Source organism: Diplotaxodon limnothrissa, linkage group LG12 (genome assembly GCF_057381915.1).
Source record: "Diplotaxodon limnothrissa isolate DT_005_m linkage group LG12, D_limnothrissa_male_GT1.1, whole genome shotgun sequence".
Lineage (NCBI taxonomy): Eukaryota > Metazoa > Chordata > Actinopteri > Cichliformes > Cichlidae > Diplotaxodon > Diplotaxodon limnothrissa.
The window spans coordinates 26,973,322-26,986,955 of NC_140607.1; the positions used below are offsets into that span (position 1 = coordinate 26,973,322).

The following is a 13,634-nucleotide window of genomic DNA, read 5'->3' on the forward strand; positions in this document are numbered from 1 at the left end:
CTACAGCTCGAGAGCTTGCAGTGAGACCTTGACGTCAAGAGCAGCTCATTGGTGGACTCGATGAGGAGAACTGTGGCCAGCCAAATGCAGGAGCCTGAGGATGATGTCACCGGGGTCGCTGCCATTGAACTGGCTGGTTTGTTCATCTCCTTCCTCCTCGATAAGGCAGGATTGATCTGTGGTGCAGCTCTCTGAGGCAGGGTTAAGAACAAATCAGAAGGAGTTATTACCAAAAATGGTCATCGTCTACACTTTATGATCTGTTGTTATCAGTCTTTGTGACCTGTATTCATGGACCCTTAAAGAGCAGGGTAGGGTAAATTAGGTAAATCATCATGACCAAAGTAGTATACTAAAGCATGCAGAGCTCTATTAGGAATAAGATTTATAATTCTTGCATTATTCCTTACATTATATAAAACAACAAAAAAACAACAATGATTACAACTTCAGGTTTGGATGAAAGTCATCATGTTTACACTAGAGAATCTTTGACTTCTGCAGGTTTAGCTATGCTGAACCTTGGACCGGAATAGAGACTGCACAATTTCATGAATCAATCAAGTGCTTGTACCTGATAACCCCCACTAAAGTTTTTCAATGTTATAGCACTTTATAATTGTACTTCACTACATTTTAGAGGAAAATTTATACTTTTTACTTCATGTTGTTTACTCTAGATACTGTGCCTTTATCAAGTCAGATGTAATTAGCTTATAAAATAGGATGTATGCTTACACAGAACAAGCCACCCAGCTGTAAATATAATAATTACAATCCGCTTGACTGATCAGCTTAAACTATAAACTTTGCTGTCTTGTACTTTAAGCAAATATTGCTAATATAGTACTTCTCTGCTATTTGCTTTAGTTTGCAGGATTATTCTGCAAATAGTAGTGGTATTAATTACTTCAATAAAGGACTAAAATACTCCTTTTACTACTGCTTATATTTACATCAGGATTTTCTGACCTGCATCACAGCAGAGTCCTGAAGCAGCACAGCGTCCTCCTTCAGAACCACAGGGTCGTCCTCCTGCCTGGCAGGGGGTGAGCAGGTAGTTCTCCTCCACACAGTGAGCTGTTTCCGGGGAGCCGAGCAGGCAACCAAGACCTTCCCCGCAGCAGATACTTGGCCCGAAGCAGCGGCCTCTGTCTCCGGGGCCACACGACATGCACTAGAGGTTGAAACAGATGATTATTTTTGGTGTTGCTTTGAACGTCACCATAATTTACTACCTTATAAAGCATTTTTAGGCTTTCTCAGTTTGTATTTTCTTTCTGATGGTTTTGGCCCCTGACCCAAGTTTTTCACATGCATGTCACCTAAATCTCTCTTTAGGCTTTGCATTATCTGAATAAATGAATGAAGAGAAACATGTGCCAGTTTGCTAATAATATTGTCAGAAGCTTCAAAAGCTGCAAAGTTAAAGACCTATTGACTGACTGATTGAGCTTACCTTGCGCAGTGGTGCATCCATTATGGACCTTTTTCCTCCGATAGGGCAGTTGGAGATGTAACACGCTGAACATACAGACAGGAGAAAAAGCAGGCACACAGACACAGCAGCTCCGGTCATTTCTGCTAAGAATGGAAGAGAAAAACAGAGAAAAAAACACTTAGTAAGGCTGACCACAAAATCCACGCTTCACGGAGAGCAAATGTACACACTTGTTAGCTCAAGTTCCTCTTTAGGTTGCTCTTGGATGACTGCTGACTTCTCTGTCTCATACGGTGTTGCTGGTGTGTCTTATATACTTCCAAAGCACCTTTTGAGAGTGACACAGAAACTTAAAAGCCACTTAGAAATCCTTAATGAGGCCTTTTTAATCACCTTAGCAGATGAAGCTGACCACTGTGTGGGCCAGGTCAAAGGGCCTGGTAATTGTGTGGCCTGGTTTGCTTCTTCCTATTGGAGATCATTAGTTAAGGGCTCCTGCTGCGTGACCGTGCATGTTAGAGATGTTAGGAAAGTCAGAGAGGTCAAGAAGAGCAGGCAGCGATGAAATTATTCAAAGCAGGACGGGACAAGAGGGTAGCACCAGTTTAATTTTTTTTTAAAGAACAAAAAAAAGTTAATTTTAAGGATTCAACTTTTTATTACTACCCCTGGGAGGTCAGGAGAGAGTGAAAAAGCTGGTTTTAAAGGTTGACAGAACATTTCTGGCCTGCTGAGCCACCATGTCGGTAAGCAATGCTTCTTGCAGAGCTTGTAAACAAACTCGACAACAAAGCAAGAAACACACATACCCACAAACGTATATACACACATATGCACACCTGAAAATTTCCCTTTCTATTAATAAAGTCCTTAATTCCTCAGAGGAATTGATGCACACATTGTCCAGGGCCGAGGTTAATTGGTCTCATGAGCTAATTAACACAGCTAATGATTGGCCACATCTCATAAAAGACAGTTTCACCGTTTCAATGATATGAGCTCAATTACTGCAGCTCCCTCCTGATTTACTAACTGCCACCTCATCTCAATTAAAAAGCGGCTAACATCGTCATTGTTCAAAAACTTCTGTGCCAACAGAGACGCGTGGGATGTTAATTTACTCAGATTTCACAACCAGAGACAGGTAGCTACAAACGCTATATGATGACAAACAGGACAATAAAGTGGCACTGTAGACAGATAGGCCACTCCTGCCTCCTAGTGGCTGTGCTGACGCATGTCATCTATTTGTACATTTTTCATTGCTGCTGTTTCCATCTGCCACGTGTTTTGTGGGAAGTGGAGAAAATAATGGGAAAACTGATTAAGGTGATCCTGCAATTGATTACCAGAGCAACACACACAATGCATGAAAAAATACAATTTCAAAAGAAAAAAGAAAAAAGGGAATAAAACACATCATGTCTCACATGTTTTTTCTCCTGTAATGTGATATATTACACATTGCAGTGTCTCCCTGGCAATCTGTGATGAACATGTACATAACAATCAAGAACCTTTGACAATATTTATTTCATAAGCTCAAGAAATGTTCTATTTTATCTATTTAAAAAAAGATACTTATTTGCTTATAAATATGAAAACAGCCAGTTTTAAGATACATCTCATTGAGCTGGATTAATGGAAAGCATTGCTATCTTCCATCATGATATGTCACTTTGCAGCTATTAAACCTAGAAATTGTGCTGTTTTCAAGTGAAACATCAGCACCCTCCTCCCCACATTCCTCCAAAGGCTATGCAAATCCCTATTTCATAGAGAAATAGAGATGTCTATCTAGTGTTTCCTTATTTTTCTGCAGGAAGGCACTAGGCTTGTTGACTTCCTCTCCCCTCCCTTCCTTCCTTCTCTCCGAAGGTACTCATCTGAAAAATGAGAACAAAGTGATTGTTCCTGTTCTCTTTCTTAAGTCAGTTCAAATGCTATCCGTGGACAGGCGGCTCATTGTCAGGAGAGTTGCAGTGCGAGCAGGAGGGAGAGAAGAGAGGCACAGGTACAGCAGCAGCTACTGCAGCAGCACTTCAGCCCCAGCATCACAGAGAAAATACACACACACACACACACACACTCTGCTACACTCAACTGGTAAGTTACACACGCAGACATATGCTGCAACCGCACACAGCACACACTTACATGGCACTGACTGGCACATGAGGAGGGGCTTCGGGTCTAATGGATTGTTTGGAATGCGTGGTGTGGCGAGGACAGGCTGGGGTCTCTGCACAGAGCAACTTAACTAAGAGTAGTGAAGAGGATAAAAGAGCAGGACAATGTCCAGGAGAGACCCAAAACTTCAGCAGGCGTCTAGGGCTCTTTGAAAATCCTGGAAAGAGGCAGAAAAATCCAGTTTTTGCATTTGGCATCTTGTTGTTGTTGTTGTTTTTTTTATTCCTGTAGATTGATTTTTATGAATTTCCATCCATGTATCTGAGAAAGGGAAATTTACTGGTAGAAATGTGTCATTTTAATGTTTTTCCAGAAGTAAAATGCTAATTATTTGTTGAGGTGGATTTAAATGTCAAAGTTTCACTGGTTTTCATTTCATCGTCACATTAGCTTTTATGACGTTTGTGTTGTAAGAATGCATGCAAAGCTGGATGCAGATGTTGAGCTGAAATACTTAGAAAGCTGATCCTTGATTTGAGATCAACATTTGCTTTCAATTCATCAGTTAAAATGTTTGTCAAGCAAAAATGCCAAAATGTGATGGAATTACAACCTCCACATTACGAGCTTCTGCTATTTTTTTCTTTGACTTGCATTACTACAATTTTTTTAGTTTTTGCCAGAAAAAATGAGAAAATGTAAGACGTCTCCTTAAATTTCTGGAAACTGTAGCAGGTGTTTTCTTAAAATTTGATACTCATAAATTGAAGCCTTGGGTATTTTTAAAATGTTTACATTTTAAAAGCCAACAGGTATGTAACCTGTGACAGACATGAAGTGGAAACTGTAGTCATGCAAGCAGTGGACTGGTACAGGTCTCAGCAGTTTCTCACTGATAAGCACTACAGTGTTAACAGGAATAGAATTAATCTGCACCACTATTTTAAATGTCATGCAGAAGTAAGATAGTTCCCCTCTGACTATCTTCATCTTTACATCCATTACAATCATCTATTCTATATTTCTATATCATACAGATGCAAACTGCAGTTTTGTGATTTTGCTTAAGTGAACTCCAGTAAAGTTTTGGCTATCAGTCCAAAAAAGAAAAAGAAAAAAAAGAAGGATGAAGAGCACAGAGAAAAAGAGATGGAGAAGCGAAAAGGGGCCAGGAGGTAGAGGCGAACTTCTCACAGATAACTTCCTAATTTCAGACAAGGAGAAGATCTGTGAGAAACGAAGAAGTGAAAGGTTTCAGGTTGAAACCTGAAAGGTGTGGGTGTCAACGCCACACCGTGCATGCGTGTGTGTGTCCGCTTGCATTCCTTCCACAGGAATCTTCAGAGAAGTGGTTTCATGTCATAAATAGAAACAGGACACAGTTTCATTTGATGCACTTTTGTCAAGTCTTTCTCCAAATGTTACAACTGGAAATATATGTAAGCAGTGGTGGAAAGTAAACACATGCAAGAACTGAACTTGAAAGCAAATGTAAGGTATTTATAGTTTATTTACTTCCTTATTTGTATAGATTTTATTTGACAGCTACTTGCTATTTTTCAAATTAAGAATTAAAATAAATGCATATGATGGAAAGTATATTACTGATTTTCAAACCAGTCATTCACAGTGTATTATTTTGCAAAATGGCAATGCCCCTCATAGATATGAGTTCCTGCTTAAGATTTCTGAGGTTTAACCAGCTTGTTTTTGCACCACGTTGTTTTTTGCTAAATCCTTTCTTCACCTTTATGATGTTTTCCCCCATCAATGTCAAGAAAGCATGATAAGATGGATGCATTTTTTGTGTAGTCAGTAGCAGTTATTTCTGATTGTGTCATTCTTATAAAGAGTGTATAAAGAGTCCCATTAAATACGTGTTAATGTGTGAAACATTTAAAACTAGTGGATACTGGGGACAAATGTAATATATATTTTTTAAAAACATTTTCCTCACAGGCTAATTGAAATACACTTGTCATCTCCTGATAAACAAAACACAAATGTGTACCAACTAATAGTACAACTGATATCTTGTCAATAATGGGAACAGGGCTAAAATACCCATTTTAATGCAAGAAACCAGAGTTTTACAACTGAGCCCTTGATGGGGGAAATAGTAACAGAAGAGGGTGGAAAATGTAACACTGAAAAAATACATCATACTAACTGGGTAAATCTCAAACAGAAGCAATCTTCAAAGTAATCACCTTACTAACTAAAAATGTTCAGCCTTTGTACTTTCAAATTTATTTTGATATCAGGCAATCTGTGCATTCAAGGCAAACATCTCTTTTGATTTTCCCAGCAACATTGGCGACTATTCCAGAACCAACTAGATTTTGATTCTGTGAACTGAGTTAAAAGTACATTTAACTCAAATGCACAGACGAGACGATGACAGAACAATTTCTAACCTGACATACATTAATAGACATCATAGATATTAATAGATCCTACCAATAATAACACAAAAGGATCATGTGAAGAACATATTAATATATTTATTTAAAAGGACCAGAAGTGAAATATATAAAAAATGTATGTGTATGATATAATGCATGACACATGTATTGCACAAACAAACTGACACTTTCTTTCTGTCAGTAGTTCGACTAATATTGTCATTTTAAATGTAGTTTAGTTAAATATTTCTATTTTCTCATCACCCTTGTCATCACCACAGACAGACATAGTGCCTGCAATTGTAAATGTTACAAGTATCACTGATGTCACACCAATGTTGCTGACTTGCATTCTACTGTGGTTGGCGACATTGATATTAGTACTGGTTGTTCGTGTTAGTTTCTAAGATATAGCGAGGACAGAACAGATGCAAGTCTAAATGCACATTATTTGAAGGCAGCAGAAGAAAATACATGTAATCACTCGAAGATGGTTCTGGTTTCAGGACTTGCTTCGTGTTACTGTTACTCTTCTTTAAACCAGTCAATTCCTGACTTTTACTCTTGTAAATTCCTGAAAGAAAATTCATTTTATACTGGATAAAGTATTGGGATAGTTTTTGATGCTTCAGTTTTTCTGTGTGATTATGATGAAACTGTCAGGCTCACTCAAAAGTTAAAAGGAAAACTTCAAAGATCCACATTTTATATGAAGAACTAAAAAGCCCTTTATTTTTATGTCATGTCTTGCTTGCCTTCTGCATCATCAAGTGAGCTTTGTAAGCTCACAAGTAGTTTTAACAGACTCCCTCTAGTAAAAGATTTGATTAAATACTTTCTTCCCTGTTGTTACTGGAGATATTTAACAACTTCTTTTCCTTTTTCATGCAGAAAGAAGATGGAAAAAGATAGAGTAAGCATCTCACCGCGAAGAAGTCCTCCCCTCCGAGAAGAGCTAAGACAAACATCTCAGCGCAGTTTCTACCTAAGCCCAGCTCCGCTCTTTATTCAGCCCCCCAAATTTTCTCCAGCTAGATATCCCAGCATATCACCCACCAGAGATGCCTACAGTGCTTTTAGTCCACCTCTTTTCTTTCCCATGCTTGGCCCCAGTTACACCCTCAAAGAAGGATCCCAAAAACGCAAAAGGACTCCCTTAAAAGTAGATGGCCATGAGGGAGGTGAATCTCCTGAGAAGGAGGCAGAAGAGGCAGAAGAAAGCCGCAGTAAGAAGACAGTGGACCTGCCACACATTCCCTTTTCCCTCCCACCTCGTCCGTTTCCGTCTCCATCTCCAAAACCCATCCCTGGCATGATCGAGCTCAACAGCCTGCAGCTTCAACACAGACCTCCAGATGTGAATTTTCCTGTGCAGGTAAAACAGGAGCCACTCAGTCCTTCCCCCATCTGGCCACCCTCTCCTCTGCTTCTTCACCCGCCCTACTTCCCACCTCTCCACCACAGCCTTCTCCCTTACCCCTTCTTTATGCCTGGCCCTATCATGCACCACCCCCCTGGTGGTTTCTACCCCAGAGAGGACCTCCGCCCCAGTCATAGCGCCCGTGAAGGAGCTCCTCGAAGTGGTACGAGCAGCGCTGAGAAGCTCGGTCTCAATGTTCACGTAGATGACAGCTACTATGTGGACGTTGGCGGAGACCAGAAGAGATGGAAGTGTCGAATGTGTGAGAAGTCCTACACATCCAAGTATAACCTGGTCACACACATCCTGGGTCACAACGGCATCAAACCACACGGATGTCACCTGTGTGGGAAGCTATTTAAGCAGCTGAGCCACCTGCATACACACCTACTCACACACCAGGGAATGAGGCCCCACAAGTGCCAGGTGTGCCACAAGGCCTTCACCCAGACCAGCCACCTGAAGAGACACATGATGCAGCACAGTGACGTGAAGCCATACAGGTAAATTATTTTTACATACAATATGTCAAAGAGGTAGCCATCGTGATGTTGAGTATCTTGGCAGTCACCATCTTGGTGTTCTGAAGCTGGAGGTAATGAATAAGGGGTGAAACCAAACAGATGTCGATCGCAAGCTAACCCAAATCACCTTAGCAGTTGAGTTCCCTTCCCCTTAGACTTCCATACAGTTGGACTATTTGTCAGCCTGTGGAGTGGCCTCCTGTGTAGAATTAGGCTTATAATCTACTTTTTACCAGCTTTACACCAGTTTTACTTTCATTTCCACTCATTCCAATATATTGCATAGAGTTTCTGCTGTTTAATGCCTAGATTTCCTGCTCATTCACACTTTTTCTGCACCTCCAGCTGCAGTGTGTGTGGTCGAGGTTTCGCTTATCCCAGCGAGCTTCGAGCCCACGAGCTGAAGCATGAAAAAGGTCAAGAGAATGTATGTGTGGAGTGTGGTCTAGACTTCCCCACACTGGCACAGCTAAAGAGGCACCTGACCGTCCACCGAGGTCCCACATTGTACAGGTGAGCTCATTTCCTTCCTTTCATATTCTTATGTTCATATTCTTGTTATTGTTTAAAGTAAGCAGTTAGTTGGCTTAGCACAGCAGCTCAAGCTCCACCCATTGGGGACATCCACTAATTCTTTCCAAGAAATAGATTTTTTTTTTTTTTAATTTTAAATGAGGCTAACCTCTTGCTGGCTATGGCCTCAGATTTTCTGCGCAATATTAATTATTCGTGGAACTCCTGGCACAAAAGTGTATTTTTATATATGCATTTCCCACATTGTTGAGACATTCCAGCAGGCTAACTGCAAATGTTGGTTGCTGTGTGTGCAGGTGTACAGAGTGCCAGAAGACTTTCCAGTATCCCAGTCAGCTTCAGAACCACATGATGAAACACAAAGACATCAGACCGTATATCTGCAGTGAGTGTGGGATGGAGTTCATCCAGTCGCACCACCTGAAACAGCACACGCTCACTCATAAAGTAGGTGGTTTATGAGGATTAAAAAATGAAATTTGAAAGTTTTTTTTCTCTCTTGTTTTTTAATGGCATCCAAGAATTATCAGCTTGCCCAGTTTACATTTTGGATAGTAAAAATGTCAGCCATGAAGCAGTTTCCTCTTGAATTTTGACTGAAGCTACTTTTAACTGCTTAACATCCAGTTTTTATTCTTTAGTAGCATTAGAGTTTAGACAAACCACCTTTATACACGTCCTGTATTAGCATGCCCAAGCTCTAAAATGCACAACTTATTGTTTATACCATTATATTTACAACTGTAGCAGCGATAGTTTCATCAAATAGATATTTTATATTTCGTAAATAAATGTAAATGCATTTCCACTGGCACTGCCTGGCATATTTGTTATCAGGGGACGATCTGGCCTCTCTAAAGCAAACCAGAAGAATGACTCGTCTTTCTCACACCACTACTTCCACGTTATCTTGTTCTTCAGGGGGTGAAGGAGCACAAGTGTCGCATCTGTGGTCGTGAATTCACCCTGTTGGCCAACATGAAGCGTCACGTCCTCATCCACACCAACATTCGGGCCTACCAGTGCCACATGTGCTTTAAGAGTTTCGTCCAGAAACAGACTCTAAAGGCTCACATGATCGTCCACTCGGACATCAAGCCCTATAAATGCAAGGTTGGTCGAGTTTGGCATGTGAGATGTGGCTCTTTCTTTTGGCCTTCTGTACAGCAAATTTCCCAAAGGTTCACGTGTTCGAATGACAAAGCACGTTAGTGGCCTCAGTAAGTATGACTCATGTCTGCGCTGTCAGGTGATCTCATTATGGAGTGACAAAGTCCATAGGAGAAGAAGAATATAAATTTGTAATTTAACTTACATGACATGACATCTCCCTGGCCTGTCAAAACCTGCTCTGTATTCAGTTAGTAACTGGAGGTGTTGGAGGTCAGTATGGCACATTTTGTGTCCATATGTGCGTCCATGAAGTCGGAATCAATTATTTCATTTAAATGAGATTTTTTAATTATAGAGATACTCTTATTTTTTCCTGAAGTATAGAAAAATTACCCACAGAAAAAAGTCACTCCCCTCAGCAGGAAAACCACAGAACTGGCAACCCAAGTGAAGACAGGATTATCAGTATGACAAAAAACTGGCCCTTTCCTGCCCTATCACAACAAAATCGAGCCACAGTGTTTCTACACCATATGACTGAGCTAGTTTCCAGCAGTGTTCCTCTAAAGGGCAAACTGGTAAAAGTGTAACATCACATTTGTAGGATATCATTATGAAATTGCTGTTAGCAACCACTAAACCACAGTTTAAGCCTCCAACAAAAAGAGAAAATGAAGCAAAACAGTTTGCCAGGTATGTCTGAAAGCAGTAAAATCCATCTACTGTGACTTATAAAGTTTAATATTTATCTTATCACACTGAAATGTAATCCCATGTAGCAAAGGGCTTGATGTGGAACATTTTTGGGGGGTAGAGTGAGGATAGCTATTTCCACTCTTCTTGCTAAGCTAAGTTAATGAGCTAGACACGTGTGTAATGGACAAAATGTTATTTTATTATTACATTTACAGCAATACACAAATCATGACATCATAAATGGGCCTTAAAAACATAAAACAGCTGTTAGAAAAATGCAAGCTGTAAAACATATATATTTATTTACATATGAAGCAAATACATACTTTCACTGGTAATCAGTAGAAGGCACGAACTGTAGTAAGATGAGAAGCAGCAGGTCATTGTTAGCTACAGGTCTGGTTGCTATTTCAGTTTCATTTTATGCCTTTAATACTCAGTTATTTTACTATAAGGAGTAAATAAAGGCATCTAAAATGCAAGTGTCTCCCTTTTTGCAAGCTACACAAACCAAGTCTTGATAATCACAGCCAGGAACTAGGCTTGTAATTTGTAGTGGCAGCTGCTGTTAAAGAATTTGTCTGTTTTGACCTTGGTTTTTGGTACAACTTGAGGACTGAGACGATGACCAGATAGCAGAGAGGCTTATGGGAGTGGGAGCCTCCTTGTCCATAGGAAGGATATCGCCGCACAAACTGCCTCTCTAACAATGGCCCGTTGGCCTCCCCGGAGAACAAGCCCCGCAAATAGATTTCATCTCGCTTTCTCTGCTGCTGGAGGCAGCTTCCTGTTTTCTCACGGTCCTCTTGGACAGTTTACAGTCCCTCTCTCCTCCTGAAGGAAAGGACCACCCTTATAAAAAAGAATGCAGAGGAAGGACAGCACAGGAGTTGCCCTTCCCTGTTCTCCTCCTGGCCCTGTCTCAGTGTTGCTTCCTCTCTCTCTCTCTCTCTCTCTCTCTCTGTCTTTTTCTTTCTGTTTTTCTTGTGTGTGTGTGTCCTTGCTTGTGTGTGAGGGGGGAAGACAGAGAGGAAATGAGGAAAATAACTATAGAAGGAGGGAGAAAGAATGTGTGTATGTATGCATGTCTGAAAGACTTCGCATTCATTCATGATTACGTGTAAACTCTGCAACTCAGCATCTGAGAAAATTAGTCATCTAACAAAGGAGATCTGGTAGAGAGAAAAATAACAGGTAATTAGGGCTTGCCTGTTATTGTTGGATGTGGACACAGTGTTTACTCACTGATGAAAAGCTAGAGTATCACCTTTAATACTCGATTCTTACACTTTGAATTTGAATCTGAGAAATATGCTTTGTTTTTAATCACTCCATTCATCTGACCACTGCAGCTGTTACAAATGAGCTTAAAATATTATTTTTATTGCAGATAGTTTATAAGGTTTGTAAGGTATTAATGCTTGTGTGTGTTTATATTATTCAAATTGTAGCAAAAATTCGAATTCAGAATTTTACATTGTATTGATAACATGTAAATTTTAATACAAAAATATCTTGGCCTTTTCACTTTTCAAGCCAGAAAATTGGCAACTGGATGGGTTGTTAACATAATATTCACTTATTTTTTTTAATGACTTGAAATAAAAGCAAGAGATTAAAATGTACTTACCTGAGAAACCTTGCGAATGATTCAGGATGCATAGCCTATGCATCACTGTTAATAATGTGTCAAATTAAACCCGAGGTCTTAATGAGTTCCTAATATCTGGACATGTATTCTCTCTCTTCTCTTTCAGCTTTGTGGGAAAGAATTCAACAGGATGCACAACCTAATGGGCCACATGCATCTCCACTCAGACAGCAAACCCTTCAAATGCCTATACTGCCAGAGCAAGTTCACACTGAAGGGGAACCTCACCAGACATATGAAGGTTAAACATGGTGTCATGGACAGAGGCCTGGATGAGAGACGTAAGTGTGCACACACTGCTGATGATGTATATTGTTTATGTATTTTAGTAAAATTTGTTGTGAAATGTAACTTTTTTTTCTCCCTGTGATTTCAGTATTTAGGCAAAGAGGGCGTTTCTGTCTGACCACCCCGATGGACCTCCTCACCCACTTCAGCCAAGAGGAACCGTTTGACCTCTCCCAGAAACCCCCGGGTCTGCCCAGCCTCCGTCTCTCCCAGTCTGATGGTGAGAGCGTCCCGGGAAGCTCCTGTCAGGAGGAGGAGGATGAGGAGAGTTTGTACAGAAGGAGCCAGTACAGCCCTGAAGTAGACCACCACGAGGAAGCAGGTGCTCAGTACATCCCTGAGCTGGAGGAAAGAAGGCAGGGATCCCCTGGTGAACCGAGGGAAGGCAAGAGACAGAAACAGCAGAAGTACCAGGAAAGTTTAGAGGATGAGACGTTTGAGAGGGAGTCAGTAGCAGAAGGTCAATCTAAAGTTCCCAGAGGTAACAAGGTGCAGCTATTGGAGTCCGAGACATCCTATGAATCAGATGCAGAATTAGGTGAGCAGGTGTGCCGCCAAAAAATGGTCCGTAGACAGTCATATGAATATGACTCAGAAGAAGAAGAAGCACATCAGCTAGAGCTAGATGAACCAAAACAAAGAAAAGAAAAGTTGGATAACTTTCACAAGGCCATCGATGTGGAAGAGACAAACAAATACGAGCGCATTGCTCAAAGAGTTTACGGGTCAAACGGTGAAGAAGACAAACATGAAGAAAAGTGAGTCAAAGACTCAGAAGATAATTAAATGTGTAGCATTGTTTCTTGTTTAAAACTAAGTGGTTGTTTTGGAGGGCAACGACAATATGCATGCTTCCAAACATCTCTGATTAGGGAAGGGTGGTGAGTAGCAGCGAATGAACTTGTTGTTTATTACCAGAGCAAAAAAATCAAGAATAACTACAAGCTGTGAAGAATATTGCATGTAAAAAACATATCAAATTATCATTAATAGTGACTGACAGAAGCTTTGGCTGGAAACGTGCGATGTAAATAAAATGCAAACAGATATTTAATGTTTTAGTTTTTTACAAATCATTTTGAAATGTTGCTTAAATATGTAACTCTGGTTTGACTCAGAATCTAATCTGTGATATTAAAATTTTAAGTGTTACTGATCACACCATTGTACATGCTCTACTCTTGTTTGTGTGATATTGTTCTAAAAGTCAGCAAAAAACTGGATGAAAAATGTTTTTGACAGACACAATTGAAAAAAAAAAGCTAAAATGATTTTGTTTTTTTACATTCTATGTCTCGATTGTTTTTTATGCACATGCTCTTTTTTGGAGATATTTCTGTGTTTTATTGCAATGTTGGTGATCTGAATATGATTCTGATGAATAAATACTGAAATAAAAGCTTGAATACACAAACTTGATGCTTTTTCTCAC

At 40.1% G+C, this 13,634-nt stretch overlaps 2 protein-coding genes across 3 annotated transcripts; one reads left to right on the top strand and one right to left on the bottom strand.

Annotated features, from left to right (window-relative positions):
* Positions 1-45: 45 nt before the first annotated feature.
* LOC146621443 (isotocin-neurophysin IT 1) lies at positions 46-1,579 on the bottom strand. Its single transcript, XM_085367401.1, has 3 exons — positions 1,460-1,579; positions 973-1,177; positions 46-191 (listed from the first exon to the last, which is right to left on the bottom strand). The coding sequence occupies exons 1-3, from the start codon at positions 1,577-1,579 to the stop codon at positions 46-48; spliced, it is 471 nt and encodes a 156-aa protein (XP_085223527.1).
* On the top strand, positions 1,002-13,221 carry znf366 (zinc finger protein 366). Of its 2 annotated transcripts, none has more exons than XM_085367397.1 (7): positions 1,002-1,057; positions 6,868-7,899; positions 8,266-8,433; positions 8,751-8,901; positions 9,376-9,567; positions 12,021-12,195; positions 12,291-13,221. In XM_085367397.1, the coding sequence occupies exons 2-7, from the start codon at positions 6,875-6,877 to the stop codon at positions 12,962-12,964; spliced, it is 2,385 nt and encodes a 794-aa protein (XP_085223523.1). In that variant the 5' UTR covers positions 1,002-1,057; positions 6,868-6,874; the 3' UTR covers positions 12,965-13,221. The 2 variants fall into 2 exon arrangements, with proteins under 2 accessions (XP_085223523.1, XP_085223521.1); XM_085367395.1 differs by lacking the exon at positions 1,002-1,057 and adding an exon at positions 3,382-3,455.
* The last annotated feature ends 413 nt before the right edge of the window (positions 13,222-13,634 follow it).

Coding starts and splice junctions, on each gene's coding strand:
- LOC146621443 (XM_085367401.1), bottom strand. CDS start 1,579: ATGACCGGAGCTGCTGTGTCTGTGTGCCTGCTTTTTCTCCTGTCTGTA. Junction 1,178..1,459: donor TGGATGCACCACTGCGCAAG/GTAAGCTCAATC, acceptor TTCAACCTCTAG/TGCATGTCGTGTGGCCCCGG. Junction 192..972: donor AGGACTCTGCTGTGATGCAG/GTCAGAAAATCC, acceptor ACCCTGCCTCAG/AGAGCTGCACCACAGATCAA.
- znf366 (XM_085367395.1), top strand. CDS start 3,382: ATGCTATCCGTGGACAGGCGGCTCATTGTCAGGAGAGTTGCAGTGCGA. Junction 3,456..6,867: donor GGGAGAGAAGAGAGGCACAG/GTACAGCAGCAG, acceptor TTTTTCATGCAG/AAAGAAGATGGAAAAAGATA. Junction 7,900..8,265: donor AGTGACGTGAAGCCATACAG/GTAAATTATTTT, acceptor CTGCACCTCCAG/CTGCAGTGTGTGTGGTCGAG.